Source organism: Rhinichthys klamathensis, unplaced genomic scaffold, assembly GCF_029890125.1.
Source record: "Rhinichthys klamathensis goyatoka isolate OS25496 unplaced genomic scaffold, OSU_Roscu_1.1 h1tg000136l_1, whole genome shotgun sequence".
Classification (NCBI taxonomy): domain Eukaryota; kingdom Metazoa; phylum Chordata; class Actinopteri; order Cypriniformes; family Leuciscidae; genus Rhinichthys; species Rhinichthys klamathensis.
The window spans coordinates 1,614,587-1,630,541 of record NW_026606671.1 but is presented as its reverse complement, the minus strand read 5'-3'; the positions used below and the strand labels follow the sequence as shown (position 1 = coordinate 1,630,541).

General features: G+C 37.9%; 1 protein-coding gene across 5 annotated transcripts in view; it reads left to right on the top strand.

Moving 5' to 3' along the window:
• atp8a1 (ATPase phospholipid transporting 8A1) overlaps positions 1-15,740 on the top strand; it is a 147,987-nt gene extending 132,247 nt beyond the window's left edge. For 4 of the 5 annotated variants that reach the window (XM_056257316.1, XM_056257313.1, XM_056257317.1 and 1 more), the window contains 5 exons: positions 811-918; positions 10,851-10,939; positions 11,567-11,659; positions 11,927-12,018; positions 15,207-15,740. In XM_056257316.1, the coding sequence (XP_056113291.1) occupies positions 811-918; positions 10,851-10,939; positions 11,567-11,659; positions 11,927-12,018; positions 15,207-15,304 (480 nt within the window). In that variant the 3' untranslated portion in view covers positions 15,305-15,740. Of the gene's footprint in view, positions 1-810; positions 919-10,850; positions 10,940-11,566; positions 11,660-11,926; positions 12,019-13,438; positions 13,475-15,206 lie in introns of all 5 variants that reach the window. The other variant, XM_056257318.1, reaches the window with a different exon arrangement.
• Positions 15,741-15,955: the final 215 nt, after the last annotated feature.

Here is a 15,955-nt window from a genome sequence, read left to right as displayed (position 1 = left end):
TTGGATGACTCTTTCCATCCCTCTCTCTCTTTTGTGTCCCATTTCACTGTGTCCTCCCATTTCCTTTCACTTCATTGTCCATCTATCAGTAGAAACACGCTCCTCCACCCCTTCTCACTCCTCTCACCCACCCTTTTCTTCTGCCGCTGATGTCATGGAAAAGTTCAGAGGATTCAAGGATGATGTCATGTTGCATCGCTAATCAAAACATTTATTCAGATATTCAATTATAGTGCAGTGCTGAAATTGTATTACTATTAGATATTGTATTACTATTATTACAGTGCTTGCGAGGCAAAAACTCAGCAAAGCAATGATGTCATCGTAATGCAGTATTTGCATGTTGAATTTTTTTCATGCAACTTTTTTAACCAAATGTAGTCGCCTTTACAATCTGGCCACATGCATGTGAAAAATGTGCACAATTCAGATGCGGAAAGGTCTTTTTCCCTGTATTTTGCGAGTGTAATTTTCACAAAATCACATAATGTTTGTGTGGTTTTGGAACATTCACATGTGGTACCAATGTTTCACATGTGCAAATTTCAAGCCTCAAATGCTTGATGATCATGTGATTAAACAAAAACACATGGGTGTAACATGCTCCCATATGTGCACACATGTGATTTAGCATATGTTCATGCACAATTCATGTGTGTTAAAGGTTTTTGTTATGTATGTTACTCGTCTAAAATTATAATGCATCACTCAGATGAGGTTTTGTACTGTCTGAGTGTCAGGCATTATTATCAGCAGAATGACATCTCTCCTCAACTCACTGTGTTTTCTCTAATCTTTTCTGACTTATAGTTCAGCCACATTGCCATCTGGGGCAGCATTGGATTGTGGGTAGTCTTCTTTGGCATTTACTCCTCTCTGTGGCCTCTGATTCCTCTTGCCCCGGATATGTCAGGAGAGGTAAGTCCGTACAGTACAGTACAAGCGACAACAAAAACTCTACAAACCTACTCTTAAAAATTCATCTAAGAAAGAATGCTGAAAAAAATGTATAAAGGTTTCCACAAAAATATTAAGTATCACTACTCTGTTTTCAAAATAGATGTTTCTTGAGGACCAAATCAGGATATTAGAAGGATTGTGTGACACTGTAGACTGGAGTAATGATGCTGAAAATTCATCTTTACCATCACAGGAATAAATTGCATATTAACAAATATTCTAATATATACAGTATATAAATAGTTTTAATATATTAATACTGTAATAATATTTTACAATATTACTGTTTTTATTGTGGTTTTGCTCAAATAAATGCAGCCTTAAAAAAAAGACTTCAAACTTTTGAACGGAAGTGAATGTTTATTAATGTCCCCTTTTTATGTTCGCACTTTCCTCTCTCGATAATAAAGCATTCTAAAGCATTAGAAAAGCATCTGATACGGCACTCCAGTATTCACGTCACGTTTATTTATATATCACTTTATACAGTAGATAGCTTAAAATCAAGCAGCTTTACTTGAAGTATATCAGAGCCTTTAGTAAGTTTTAGCAAATTTTTGGGATGCATTTACAGCATTTTTGTCCAAAAAAAAATACTGCAAGTTAAGAAACACACACATTTTAACATTTATCCTGCTAATCTCAATACCTTAAATCTAACAAATAAATCTGTATTTTGTATTGCTTTTAAGTATTATATTAAATTAATTATAATTATAATCCATTAATTGTAATTTGGATGTAGTTATTTGTTTATTTTTAAACTTTTTTCTTTGCTCTTTCTTTTTTTTTTTTTATGTATTTTATTACCACCACACCCCGACACACACACGCACACACCTTTAAAAAAAAAATCTTTTTTTTTTTTATTCTTTTTTTTTTTTATAAATATAGCTGAGCTAAAAAACCACACACACAGCCCATCCTCACCCCTGGGGCTCTTGGATGTGTCAGGTGATTTAAAACACGCACAGACCACCCTCTCTCTGGCCTGGGGCTCTACACTATCTGTGCTATAATCTGAGCATTAAGAGTTTGTGTGTGTTCATTAGGGGGAGCAGGGCGCGGGAAACTCTACACCTCCGTCAGGCCTCGGGGCACCACAGGTCTCGGCTCTTTTCTCACCTCATAATCTCCTAATGGGGTCTAATAAGCCCTATTTGTGTCACCTGTGAGGAAGAGCAGTATGAAAACATCAACATCTGCTTGTGCGAGAAAAGAGTCCTGGATTCCAGACAGAACACTTATGTGTTTATAATAGTTTTGTATGGTTTTTGTTTATGTTTGTTATTTATTTATATACAATCTGGACATCAATATGAGAGCACTCTGTTCGCACACGTTGTTGCCGTTGTCTACATACTCTCAAAAGCAAAAGTTTTTTTATCCCAGCATCTGGCTTTGTGAAACAGTAGCCTCTTCCTCTCACGTGTGTCCTGCACACCCGTCCTGAATGGCCAGTCAAGTGGGCTCTTTTATCAGCTCTTTCCCTCTACATGTAGGGTAGTAGAGTAGATCAGACCCCAGAGGCTCAGGGTAACTCAATGCCGAGGGGAACCATAGCAACAGCACTACAGCAGAGCACGGGGGACACCTGAGAGAGGGCGCACATGAACACACCTGAACTCTGGGACACCTCAGAGCCATCTCTGACTGCTGCCTCTGCTCCCTGAAGGGCTGAAGAGAAAGACTTTAAAAAAAATAGAAAAATGAATAAACGACATGCCACACTGTTAAACCTATTTAGCTGAATTGTCACGCTAAAATATCACACATCATTATTTGGACATGTACCAAGGTATTGTTTTGAAGTGCCTTGGATTACCATAAAAATACCATAGTATATGAATCAAGTATTATGGTACAGTATCATTCAAATATTTGGGGCCAATAGGATTTTTTTAAATGTTTTTGAAAGAAGTTTCTTATGCTCCCCAAGGCTGCATTTATTTGACCAAAAATACAAAAGACATTAATATTGTGAAATACAGTTTAACATACCTGTTTTCTATATGAATTTTATTTTTATCCATACAGTAATTTATTACAGTGATGGCAAAGCTGATTTTTCAGCATCATTACTCCAGTCTTCAGTGTCACATGATCCTTCAGAAATCAATATAATATGCTAATATTGTGCTCAAGAAACATTTATTTTTATTATTATCAGTGTAGAAAATAGTTATGCTGTTAAATATTTTTGTGGAAATTGATCAAAAAAATTCAGGATTCTTTGATGAATGAAAAGTTCAGAAGAATATAATTCATTTGACTTTTTTCGTAACGTTATAAATGTCTATTGTCACTTTTGATTATTTGAATGCATCCTTGCTGAATTAATGTATTTATTTATTTTACCAGTACCATCAGAGTACCATTGTAGTTCTTTTTTTGATAGGAAACTAACCTCCTTGGGACAATTAAATATAGAAACTCTTTTTAATTTGGCTGGCTAAAACTGTAAATCATTTTTAAATGTATTTATTTTTAGTAAAATTGAAGCGTCAAATGGTTTGGAGTACTGAGAAATGCAAAGTATGCATATTTAAGTAGTGCTTACTTGAGCAATGAACCATTTTTAGTTGAACCAATGAACGACTATTTAGTTTTAGGGCCTGCGTTGTCTAAATGTGGATCACATGATTGCATACCAAAAACTTTTTTTTTTTTTTTTTTTGCATCCCCCAGTATAGTCATAGCTTTTTATTGTAACCTGTAACTGCTACACTGCAGTTTATTTGTAGTTTCCCAAAAATGTGACAATAAAGTAAACCTGGGGTTTGTAATGTTATAAGAGAATCACAGACCTTGGAGATGGTCTGAACTGCTCTGAAACTTCTTAAACGAACCAAGTGCCGCCCAGAGACCGAGAGAAACCATGAAAGTGTGGAACGTGTTTTTTGCATCGTTCATGACATCATTGACAGCATCTCACATGTCCAGGCTGCACTCTGTAGTCGGTTTAGTAAAGTCGAGTTGGTGTACATCCTCAAATAATGAATGTTAACAATATACTTGTGGTCTAATACTCTGCCGCAGCAGTTCAGACAGTCTTATCACACCATGTCCCACTCAAGTCAACTTAAGATACTGTGCTCGACATCAAGAGCCTACCAACTATCACCTCCCTGCCGTTACAAAGCTCTCCTCATTTCACACACCTGTTAAAAACACACACGTTCAGCCAGCCATGTCATGAATGCACCTCTGAACAGACGCGCATAACATCCTGCGTCCAAAGGATTTGTAGGATTTAGATAACACTCTAAAGAAAGTCGCAGCGGATAAAACAAGCCCTACAACGATGCATAAAAAATCTTTAGATGGCAGAGACGTGATGTAACTGTTAGATGTAGCTGCATTGAAGGTGTTCTGTGGTGCATTCCTCTCCATTCTTCCATTGAATGCAGCAGACAGGTCTGTTTTATTCAAGTGCACCTGGTATCTGTGTGAGACAGGCCATTCATCTTGTTCCACTCTCTTTGATGTATGAGATTTCACCTTTAGAGCCTCACTCTCCCTATCAGCAGATACAACTACTGCTGCTCTTGTTACACTGCTTACTGGAAACTGTGTATGTGTGTGTGTGAGCCCATCTGCTCTTTTTCAAACTTTTTTAAACGGAACTTGTCGGGCAATTCCTGTCTGACATCTTTGTCATTATCATTATATTTCCTAGGGCCCAAAAGTCTGATGAGAAGCTACTGGTCATATACACGTTTATACATTTATATATAATTATTTTTATTCGTTTTATTCTAAATTCAGCCCTAATTTAAATACTTTTTCATTACAAAATTATATTATATTTTTGAATTTCAGAATGTCTTTTCTTGGTTTGTCTCTCTGTTGCTTTAATAACAGTGGCACTCAAGATGCATCCACACGTTTGCATAAAACTTTTTTTTCCAGCATGATTTGATATGATCCAAATAGCATCTTATGATACAATGGCAGTAAGAATATCTGAAAGGAGTTCACATGATCTGATCTGATGCCACAGATTAGAGACCTAGAAATAGTATCTAAAATTTTCTTTATCCTTTTATGTCATAAATTGATTTTACGATTTTCCTAGGAGTCCTAGAAGTTGCTGTTTATTTCCAGGTTTAAATTATATCCTGGTTTAAATTAAATTGGGTCCTGGTTAACCCCATGTTGTGGGGACCAATAAGGAAAACAACTTATAAATCATACAGAATGATGTTTTTTAAAAATGACAAAAATGCAGTGATGGTTTTCTGTGATGGGTAGGTTTAGGGTCAGGGGATAGAATATACAGTTTGTACAGTAAAAAAATCATTGTCTATGGAAAGTCCCCGTAAAACATGGAAACCCAACGTGTGTGTGCTGTGAATAAATGGTTTTCCCCCAACCGAGTGACTAATTTTCTACACACTCGTTTATTTAAGTTCTTTGTATTTTCAGATTTTTTTCCTAAATTTCCCTCGTCCATGGTGATGTTCCATGCTGAGAGTGGAACATGGGGGTGATAGGATATTAGGTTGTTTTCCATACTGGACTCTCAAAGACCTTGTGATGTAAATACTTCCATCCCTTATGCTTTGAGATGACAGCAGCCAAGAATTGGTGTATTTGCAGGCCCTTTTGGAATTAGATATCTCTTTCTTGCTTTTCTTCTCCCTCTTTTTCTCTTTCTCTCTCTCTCTCTTTCAAATACCACAAACATTTAGATGGGAATCCAGCCGTGTATTTCACCATCTGGTCCATTGGGACTTTGCTCTACACATTCAAAACCACAAACCGTCCAGAGGAACATTGATAGAACATTTGCAATTCGGTTGTTTATATACACAAGTTGACATTAGACTTTTTGACTGACAGCATTTTTTAATTAATTGCAAGTGAAATAATTAGTTTTTGGGAGAAAAGGCAAAAACATTCTGTATTCTTCTTGCACATGACTTTGTGTGAGTGAACGTGGATAAAGTCGGCTTGGCTCAGGCGTTAGTATTAAGTCCCTAAAGCCAAAGGGCCAGGCTGAGGGTGAATGACCATGTCTGAATTGTTCTCATCTCATATTTACCATCACAATGGGTGGTATTAACATTCTTGGGCCAACATTATCACTGGCAGGCATGAGCAGCCAAACTCTGCTATTTCACAGCACCACTGATTAGTGCACCCAGGCATTGTTAATCCATCCCGTCAATCACCAGAGGAAGTCACCACGTGGGTCTGAATGATAAACAGCCAGATTCAGTTCCCCTGTTTTAAGCGCTAATAGAATCTGTCAACGTTTGCTTTCAGGTTTTGAAAGACCTGATTGAAGATTTTAAATGGTCTGTTAGTGTGTACTTCTGACAGAGCAATTTAATGAAGGTTTGTGTACGTCAGCTTATTTACAGTGTGTGCTTATAAGGAGTTTGTTTTTGTCTGATTCCCATTTAGCATCAGTTTTTGTCCAAGTTGCAGTTACAATATGGCCAAATCCTACTGGGTAACATTATCGTCTAATCCCATTCAGTGGTACCTTTGATGGCTGTAGTCAAATCCCTTCAAATGGCACAAATGCCAGCTTTGGAGAACACATTCAGTGCTTTGATTGCTTTTGGCAGAGGATGGGAGCTTCTGTGTGTGTGTCCATATCTTTGCATAATTGAGCATTTGCATACTTAATATTTTACATGCATATTGTTTTTAAGGCTAAAGAGGGGAGACCTGCTGGAATAAACTTAAGCATAAGTTTTTAACTGTGTTTAGAAGCATTGGATTTGTTGCTGGTCCTAGATGGTCTACCAGCTAAAAACAAAGTCCTACCAATTTAAGCTGCTTTTTTTAACATGGTGGCTTGCTAATGGCCTGATAGAAACTATATGTATCACAGCTACCAGCTTAAACTGGGGTTTTCCAACAGCAAAGTTGCATGATGTGTGCATGTTTGTTTGAGAATGTATCTGGCAGACACAGATGGAGTCAATGTCCTGTCAAAATAGTCAACGCGGACACCCTTGACTGCCAGTCGAGACTAGGCCACTGCGGTTGATTATTCTACCCTAAAATTACACCTACGGCCTGCAGTGTACGATCCCAAAAGCAAGCTGGATTTATTGTATTTGTTCCAGAATTTATTCTATTTGTTCCATAGAAATTGTTGAAAAAAACATACTGCATGAAAATGTTTCAAAGTTCACTTTATCATATTAAATTGAACAGTTAGTGGTATAATGATTCCATTTGTTGATTTTTAAGAGTATTTATAACACAACTTAACAGGAAAACATTAATCAAGTTTGACCTTTTACTTATACAGTTAACAATTCCCACTGTTGGTTTTGTTCGTACTTAATGTCTTTAAGCCCTTCAGATCTTATCTGTTTGTTCGATGCATTGGCCTCCAATGAAAATGATTAAACTACTATTATCAAAGAGAAAATTACATGTTATACCTCTGGGACTGTTGGATTTCAGCACGACATGAATATCTTTTCACCCGTGCACAATTTTCTCTAATTCCTCTTGGCAACACCGAACACTTGTTTCATTCAGGGTCAAAGATGACATTAATAGGGTGGAGGAAGCCATTTTGATTTCCAGTCATTTGAGATTTCCTGCCTCCCTGATGTTTTGTTAGACATCAAAGTCTATTTTCCTGTAATAGTGAGTAGATTAGCTAATTTGAGAACACCTGAAACTTTGGTAGATTGCTGCAGGCAGGTGTGCCTCTCGGCTTTGTGCTGGGTCCTTTACTGGTTTAGATTACAGGAAGATGATTTGTCTTGGAGCGCCGAGTTTAGACAAGTGGCACAACCACGTATGTAGAATAGCATTGCAAGGGGGCGGATCGGTGCTCTTTGACATTTAATGACAGGTATTTTCAACACAGCTGGGCCAAAGCAAACAGGATAAGCGCAAACGACTGCATCTCACACCCCACTAGCCTACGCCAGAATATCCCTGTCTTGTGAATCAGACTCAGTGGAACCACAGAGAACCCTTTCTTTTACTCTCTCTCTCTCTCTCTCTCTCTCTCTCTCTCTCTCTCTCTCTCTCTCTCTCTCTCTCTCTCTCTCTCTCTCTCTCTCTCTCTCTCTCTCTCTCTCTCTCTCTCTCTCTCTCTCTCTCTCTCTCTCTCTCTCTCCAATTTCCTTGCTCCCTCACTGGCTTCCACACTGTTCAGTTTGGATGTTTCTGTTAAGATGTTTTACAATGAAAAGACACACTCTCCTCAAACTGTTATAATTATCGGAGAGATTGATGTCTTTGTAGACCTTAATATCATTACCTCACTGATTGTCTCGGTATCACCCAGTCTAAGACCGATGAATCTCTTCGCTGCTTGTTTATTTAATTCATGGGTATATTTTGGCAGATGAGTGTTCTGATACTGCCTTGCTTTGGCTCTCGTTGAGGATTCATTTGTTTTGGTTGTGGAAATTTTTGAGATAACGAGTTTATTCTGTTCCAATTTGGAATTTTCTGGAAATCTATCCTGCTCCAGCTATGAACTGATTCAAGTAATGAAGACTTATGTGTCTGAGTTTTGCACTTAGTACCATGCAGTGCTTTCTAAGACGGTAATGGTAACATCCGGTAATCTTCACTGTGATAACAGATAGTCCTGTTTATGCATACCTGAGTTCATCCATTGTTTTTTTTTTAAATATGACACAAATAATGGCCTGCAAAAAAAAAAATCCTAACCACTTATTCTCAGCCCAGGTTAAAATAGTTTAGCAGAAACATTAGGCACTTTGAACTATTTGTGTTGGTATATATGCAGTGATTTCAGTGGTTAGTATTTCTTTAGATTTACTTTCATATGCATTTCATATTGTCACACACACTGAATTGTCATTTTTTCCCCCTTATTTATACTAAAATGCTTAATTATATTTAAGATCTCTGCTATCAGCTTAAATTTGAAAGAAAGCTTATATAACATAGGGTTATACACTCACCTAAAGGATTATTAGGAACACCATACTAATACTGTGTTTGACCCCCTTTCGCCTTCAGAACTGCCTTAGTTCTATGTGGCATTGATTCAACAAGGTGCTGAAAGCATTCTTTAGAAATGTTGGCCCATATTGATAGGATAGCATCTTGCAGTTGATGGAGATTTGTGAGATGCACATCCAGGGCACGAAGCTCCCGTTCCACCACATCCCAAAGATGCTCTATTGGGTTGAGATCTGGTGACTGTGGGGGCCATTTTAGTACAATGAATTCATTGTCATGTTCAAGAAACCAATTTGAAATGATTCGAGCTTTGTGACATGGTGCATTATCCTGCTGGAAGTAGCCATCAGAGGATGGGTACATGGTGGCCATAAAGGGATGGACATGTTCAGAAACAATGCTCAGGTAGGCCGTGGCATTTAAACGATGCCCAATTGGCACTAAGGGGCCTAAAGTGTGCCAAGAAAACATCCCCCACACCATTACACCACCACCACCAGCCTGCACAGTGGTAACAAGGCATGATGGATCCATGTTCTCATTCTGTTTACGCCAAATTCTGACTCTACCATCTGAATGTCTCAACAGAAATCGAGACTCATCAGACCAGGCAACATTTTTCCAGTCTTCAACTGTCCAATTTTGGTGAGCTCTTGCAAATTGTAGCCTCTTTTTCCTATTTGTAGTGGAGATGAGTGGTACCCGGTGGAGTCTTCTGCTGTTGTAGCCCATCCGCCTCAAGGTTGTGCGTGTTGTGGCTTCACAAATGCTTTGCTGCATACCTCGGTTGTAACGAGTGGTTATTTCAGTCAAAGTTGCTCTTCTATCAGCTTGAATCAGTCGGCCCATTCTCCTCTGACCTCTAGCATCAACAAGGCATTTTCGCCCACAGGACTGCCGCATACTGGATGTTTTTCCCTTTTCACACCATTCTTTGTAAACCCTAGAAATGGTTGTGCGTGAAAATCCCAGTAACTGAGCAGATTGTGAAATACTCAGACCGGCCCGTCTGGCACCAACAACCATGCCACGCTCAAAATTGCTTAAATCACCTTTCTTTCCCATTCTGACATTCAGTTTGGAGTTCAGGAGATTGTCTTGACCAGGAACACACCCCTAAATGCATTGAAGCAACTGCCATGTGATTGGTTGATTAGATAATTGCATTAATGAGAAATTGAACAGGTATTCCTAATAATCCTTTAGGTGAGTGTATATGAAATGATATAATGCTATAAATATGCTTTGAAAAAAAATTCTTTAGGATTCTTTGAACAGCTATGTTTGAAATTACTTTTACTTTACTTTTGTAAAATTATTAATTTCTTTACTTTCACTTTTGATCAATTTTAATAAGTTCTTGCTGAATAAAATAATTTATTATTATTATTTTTAAAACTGTACTGACCCCAAACTGTTTATTTGTTTTTATATCGCTTTACGTTGACATGCGAAAAAATTCTTGTCAGTTGTTTCTTTTTTTTTGTGTGTGTGTTTCTTTCAGTCACACACAGCTGTATATGATAAGCCCTTTTTAAAAATATGGTGACATCTTACTCCACTGCCTCCCATGTATCATATGAAGCAAAGGCATTCTGACAGGTCAGGTCATCATTTGGGAGCAGAGTTTTAGAAAGGTGATCTGGGTAGTACCATTAGCAGTTAACAGTTGAGATCAGTACTCTAGCTGACTGCCACTCTCATCTGCCTCCCATTCCTCCTTTCTTGTCTGTCTGGCTTCTCATCTGTCACACATACACTTTTAAAGTGTACCAGGATGAGTTCACATTCCAACACCCCTTAGCTAGATTACATCTAATAAGTTTTGGTCAGATTGGTGGTTGAAAGCTGAGCTCTTTGTAGTACTGATGTTGTGAGAGTCCAGCTAAACGGTTTTAAGTTTAGAAATCAGTCACAGATTCTGTCTGGTGCTCTTTCTCATGTGTCTGTCTGTGTGCTTTTTCCAGGCGGACATGATGTTCAGTTCAGGAGTGTTCTGGATGGGTCTGATCTTTATTCCCATCACCTCTCTGGTGTTTGATGTGGCCTACAAAGTGTGAGTTGAGTTTCTTCAGTGCCAGCCATGCAACCCTTAACTTCCTCCTATATGGTCACCAGAGGTTGTTAAGAAGACCAACATTTTTTTCTCATGTATAAAATGTTAAAAGCATTGATGGATTATTTAAAATGCTTACTATTCATGCTTAGTATCAACTGGCAGGCTCAAGTCTGTTCTGATAAGGGTTGCAAACAGTAGACAAAAATGATGAGTGCAATTACTAAAATGAAGTGGTAAACTAGAATAAATTGTTGGCTCCAAATTGATAAAAAAAAATCCTTTTGCTTCAGCTGCATAGAGCCAAAAAAGTCATTGCAAAAAAAAAAATCGCTAGTATCCGCACACTGATTCCAGTTCAGACTTAAAAAAATGCATGGTGCAAAATGTGCAAGGTGCACATGAATTAAAAGCTAGCCAAGCACAAGCAGACGTTCTTCAAAATATATATATTTTTTTTTTTTTTTGCTTTTAGGTCAAATGGGGGATGTTTGGTGATAGTCTGATGCTAAATGCATTCTTACCCCTTAGCTCATACCACTAAACATTATTACAAAATGCTTACTATCATTTCAATGGATAAAAATGGATTAAAAAAAAATTGTGTGTGTGTTCATTTTTCCTCAGTATGAAAAGGTTGTGCTTTAAGACCCTTGTTGATGAGGTGCAGGAGTTGGAGGCGCTGTCTAAAGATCCAGGAGCTGTGGTGCATGGGAAGAGGTGAGGGCCATTCCTCTGAATTCATAATAAAACAGAACAAGCAAAAACAGCGGTTTAGCAGGGATCACCTCCAAGTGTAAACGATCCTACTGGCTGCTCTCCCGGCCCCGGTCTCATTCTGTCTCCTCAACCTCTCACTGGAGACACATCTGTCCAGCAGGAAGTTTGTCTTTAATTCGATCGCTCTTCTGTGGGAAGAGAAATTAGACTCCTATTATGCGCATAATAATTGTCTGTGTCTGTTTCTCTTTGTGTCCTTCCCTGTAGTTTGACCGAGAGAGCCCAGCTCCTGAAGAACGTCTTTAAGAAGAGCACCGTCAGTCTGTACCGGTCCGACTCCATGCAGCAGAATCTACTCCGTACGTCAGCGACACTCATGTGCTCCGCCACGCACAGGCACATGGACACAGACACACCAACATGTTCTCCACAATGCATACATCACAAACAGACTCATGCAGAATCACTGATGCACACACACCCCACCATTCCCATCTGCAGCATCAAAATGCAGGTTCACTCTCACACGCAAGGGTTTATGGACGTGCAACTGCAGGCACTTACTGAAGTACAAACCTGAACCAAAGCCCCTGAAAATTTAGGTGAGGATGGTTGTTCTTGACAGCTGCAGATAACAAGTAATGTAGCCATAATATCACTCGAAAGGAACAGCTGCATTAACAAAGCTGGAGCTAGACAGTGAGATGGCACCACCTCAGGCAGCTGTTTTTGGGCACAGGAACTCAAATCTCATGCTTTTATCAGTTCATAACATGGGCCTTCCGTGTCAAATCTGGAGAATTTTGCTGAGGATATCGCAGTCCAAAACTGACTGATTATTAAAGCTGATTCATGAGGTCATGCATGTACAGTCACAGAGTTCACACATACACACACTGTCTTATTACATTACTAACATTATCTCTCTGGATATGCTGTTATACTACACACTTTCCATGTGCTTCCTTTCAGTGGTTTTTAACTGGTAAGCTGCAGGTTTGTTCTGATAGGCTCACAAACAGCAGGCAAAAACAATGCTGAAGGCAACTCCTAAAATGTAGCTAAGAATAAACAATCATGCATATTTAGGATAGAAAAAATCAGGCTTTAAATGAAAATATATATATATATATATATATATATATATATATATTATTAAAGTTTTATTTTAAAAAATAAAACTATTATATATATTATTTAATTATAAATGTATAATTATAACAAGTAAAAAAAAATTTTTTTGTAGATTTATTATATAGATTTTTTTGTATGGAATATCTTATTATTATTATTATGAATTTTAAATATATTTTTTTAAATTGTTTACTTTTTGTATCAGACAGTTATTACTGTGGATGTGGATGATGTCCAAAGTAAAATCTGCCTCCTGAAGCATAACCAGTTGAAAACCCTTGCCTTTTCATTTCTTTATAGTTTTACATTCATGTTTCTTTTCTGTTTGTTACCTCTCTTTATTTGCTCTATTTTTTTGTGTTTGCTTTTAGGTGAGGATGGGGGACGTTCTTTGATAGTCTGATGTTATATGCATTCTTCCCTTTAGCTCATACCGCTAAACATTATTACAGTTGCCTTACAAAAACAATACATATTAACACCATAATTAAACCTGCATTGTCCATCACGTCCTTCCCATTCCCCACCTGTGCATGTGCTGCTGTGTTTTGATTGACAGGCAGAGACATGTTTAATCATTTCAATTTGCCACTATCATTCCCACAATGCATTGCCCTCCTCGGCCTCTTGCATGTGCCCCCTCAGGCCAGCAGGTAGAGGTCGAGTCGGTTGAGACATAAGGTGAGTCATAGAACAAAGGGCCAATCCCAGTGTGCAGTGCTCTAGAGACAATAGCGCTAGTTATGAGTGAGAAATTAAAATGACTAGATATTTGAATAGATATTGTATTCTACTTGGAGTTCAAATCAAAGGACACAATTTTTTATTTTTTTATTTTTTGCTTCAAAGACTTCATTGACCGTATTTGATGAAATAAGCCACGTTTCTTCTTCGAAAAAGTAGTTGATTCTTTTAGGTAGAATCAATAATCAAACATTACAACACTCACAGTGTCTTATTTCCTGCCAACGTCCATTTGGAGTCTGCCAAGATAATTACTATTGACTACCCCAATCATCTCAGCCAGCCCACCCACAGTGCCATAGCACTTCCCAAGGTCCCCTCTGAGACCGATTTGAATTTTTTTGTTTATTTCTGGAAGCAAGCAGTGAGGATGTCTTGCATACTGATGTCTTTTTGTTGCGTCTTTCTGCAGACAACAGTCCTCCTTTAATTTGGACCAATACAACTACTTTCAGCCATTTTGGTCCCATTAGTTTATGTAGGTCATTGTAAGGGCTTATTAGACCCCCTATTAGACTCCCAACAACAGGACACTCTGTGAATAATCCACACAGCCCTTGAATTCTCTTTTATGAGTTTACAGACAATGTTCCTTCTATGTTCTTGGTTTCCCTTTGTTTTGATGGTCCCTTTAACACATTCTGTTGACTATAAGTAACATTGCACCTTCATGTCTACTAACTTTAATTAGTCTTAATAGAGTATTAGAGTAAGGTCCTTACACACTGAGTCCAAAATTCTCGTCCGGAATTTTGAAAACCTCATGGTTTGTCATTCCCGTTTACACACTGCCTCCGAATTTTTCATCCGTCATAAAAAAATTCGGATCAGGTTCGATTTTCTGCATTTTTCGCATCCGTAGCAAGCATTTTGAGGTGTTTTGACAAATTCAGAGCCACCGAATGACGAATACGAAAAAACGCATACGAAAATTTCGGACTCGGTGTGCAAGAGCCTTTAGGGTTAGAATAAGTTGACACGAAGTTGCATAGTTACTTTTAGCCAGTATAATGTCTGTTGGAGGAGCATCACAATAAAGAGTTAGCAGATATTAACAGTCTACTAATACTCTAATGAGAGTTAGTTGACATGTAGTTGCAAAGTTACTTAGTCAACAGAATGTTTAAAAGGGATTATCAAAATAAAGAGTTAACATTTTTATTTCTTGCTGAGCAAAAACTATTTATATCAGGGCCTTTGGCCATATATTTATTTATAAATCATATTAACAATCAAAAATAATTGTCTAATAATTGACTAATATTTAATGTAATTGCATAGTACTTAAAACTAAAAAATATTCATATAATTGATAATAATATTATTTAGATATTTAGAGACCTTACATTGTTATTTATTTAAGGAGATATAAATGAGACACTTTTTGTGCTGTTCTGCACACATTTACCTTATTTTCTTCATCAAAATATGACCGCGAGTAGTCATTTATTTAGTTGTGATTTAAGAAATACACCTTTAGAGCACACCTTGGTATTGTGGTTATGATTTAAGAGAAGGCTTGTGCTAAAGAAACACAAAATTAGAACTTGTTTTTGTTGCTTAATGTTTTTATATGATTTAATTTGTATCACTTGTCCCCTAAGATTGCCAGCAGAATGTTTAGTCGAGTGTATTTATCTGATGCATGTTTTCTGGGTCCTGTTTACAGACGGCTACGCATTCTCACAGGATGAGAACGGAGTGCTCTCCCAGTCTGAGGTCATCAGAGCCTACGACACCACCAAGCAGCGGACCAATGAGTGGTGAGATCCGGCTCGCTGGACCCCGCCCCCTCTCAGCGGTCACTCAACTTTTTAAAGGCTGACAGAGAGCGGAAGCCTGTCAGTTTAACTTTGGCCAGCCTAGGGCACCCTGGGCAACAACGGATAGGAAAAATGAAGCGGTATGAGAAAGAGAGAGAGGGGGGGGGAAAAATCAAGTTATGTTGTGCTGTAGTTGTATGTTCGACAGCACACACAAGCACTGTGCTAGCATATTTTTGCCCAGCCTGCGGTCAGTATGGTTTCTGATCTGTCAAACAGAGGAGAACAGCATCAAAAATTGACTCTCCTCCTCTCTCCTATGAGTGTTACAGCCAAAAATGTGTTGATGAGGGTGGTGATAAAAACTTTTGTGGTAATGGTCTTTGACTGTGACTTCCTAATCATTAATGGCACATTAAACACTCCCTTTTGTTTTTTAATGTTTCAGTATTTTATTTGCATCAACAACAACAAAAAAGATATATCCCAGATCACTGGAAACTTTCAAAGAACATTATGAATGCAGTCCCTGTTTTAAAAACAATATGTATTTAGAAATAATAATTAGGGGTTAACCGGTTGTTTTTACACTCCTCGAATGCTTTCTGCACTAATTTGAAAACAGCTGTTTTTTATTATTTATTTATTTTTAGAT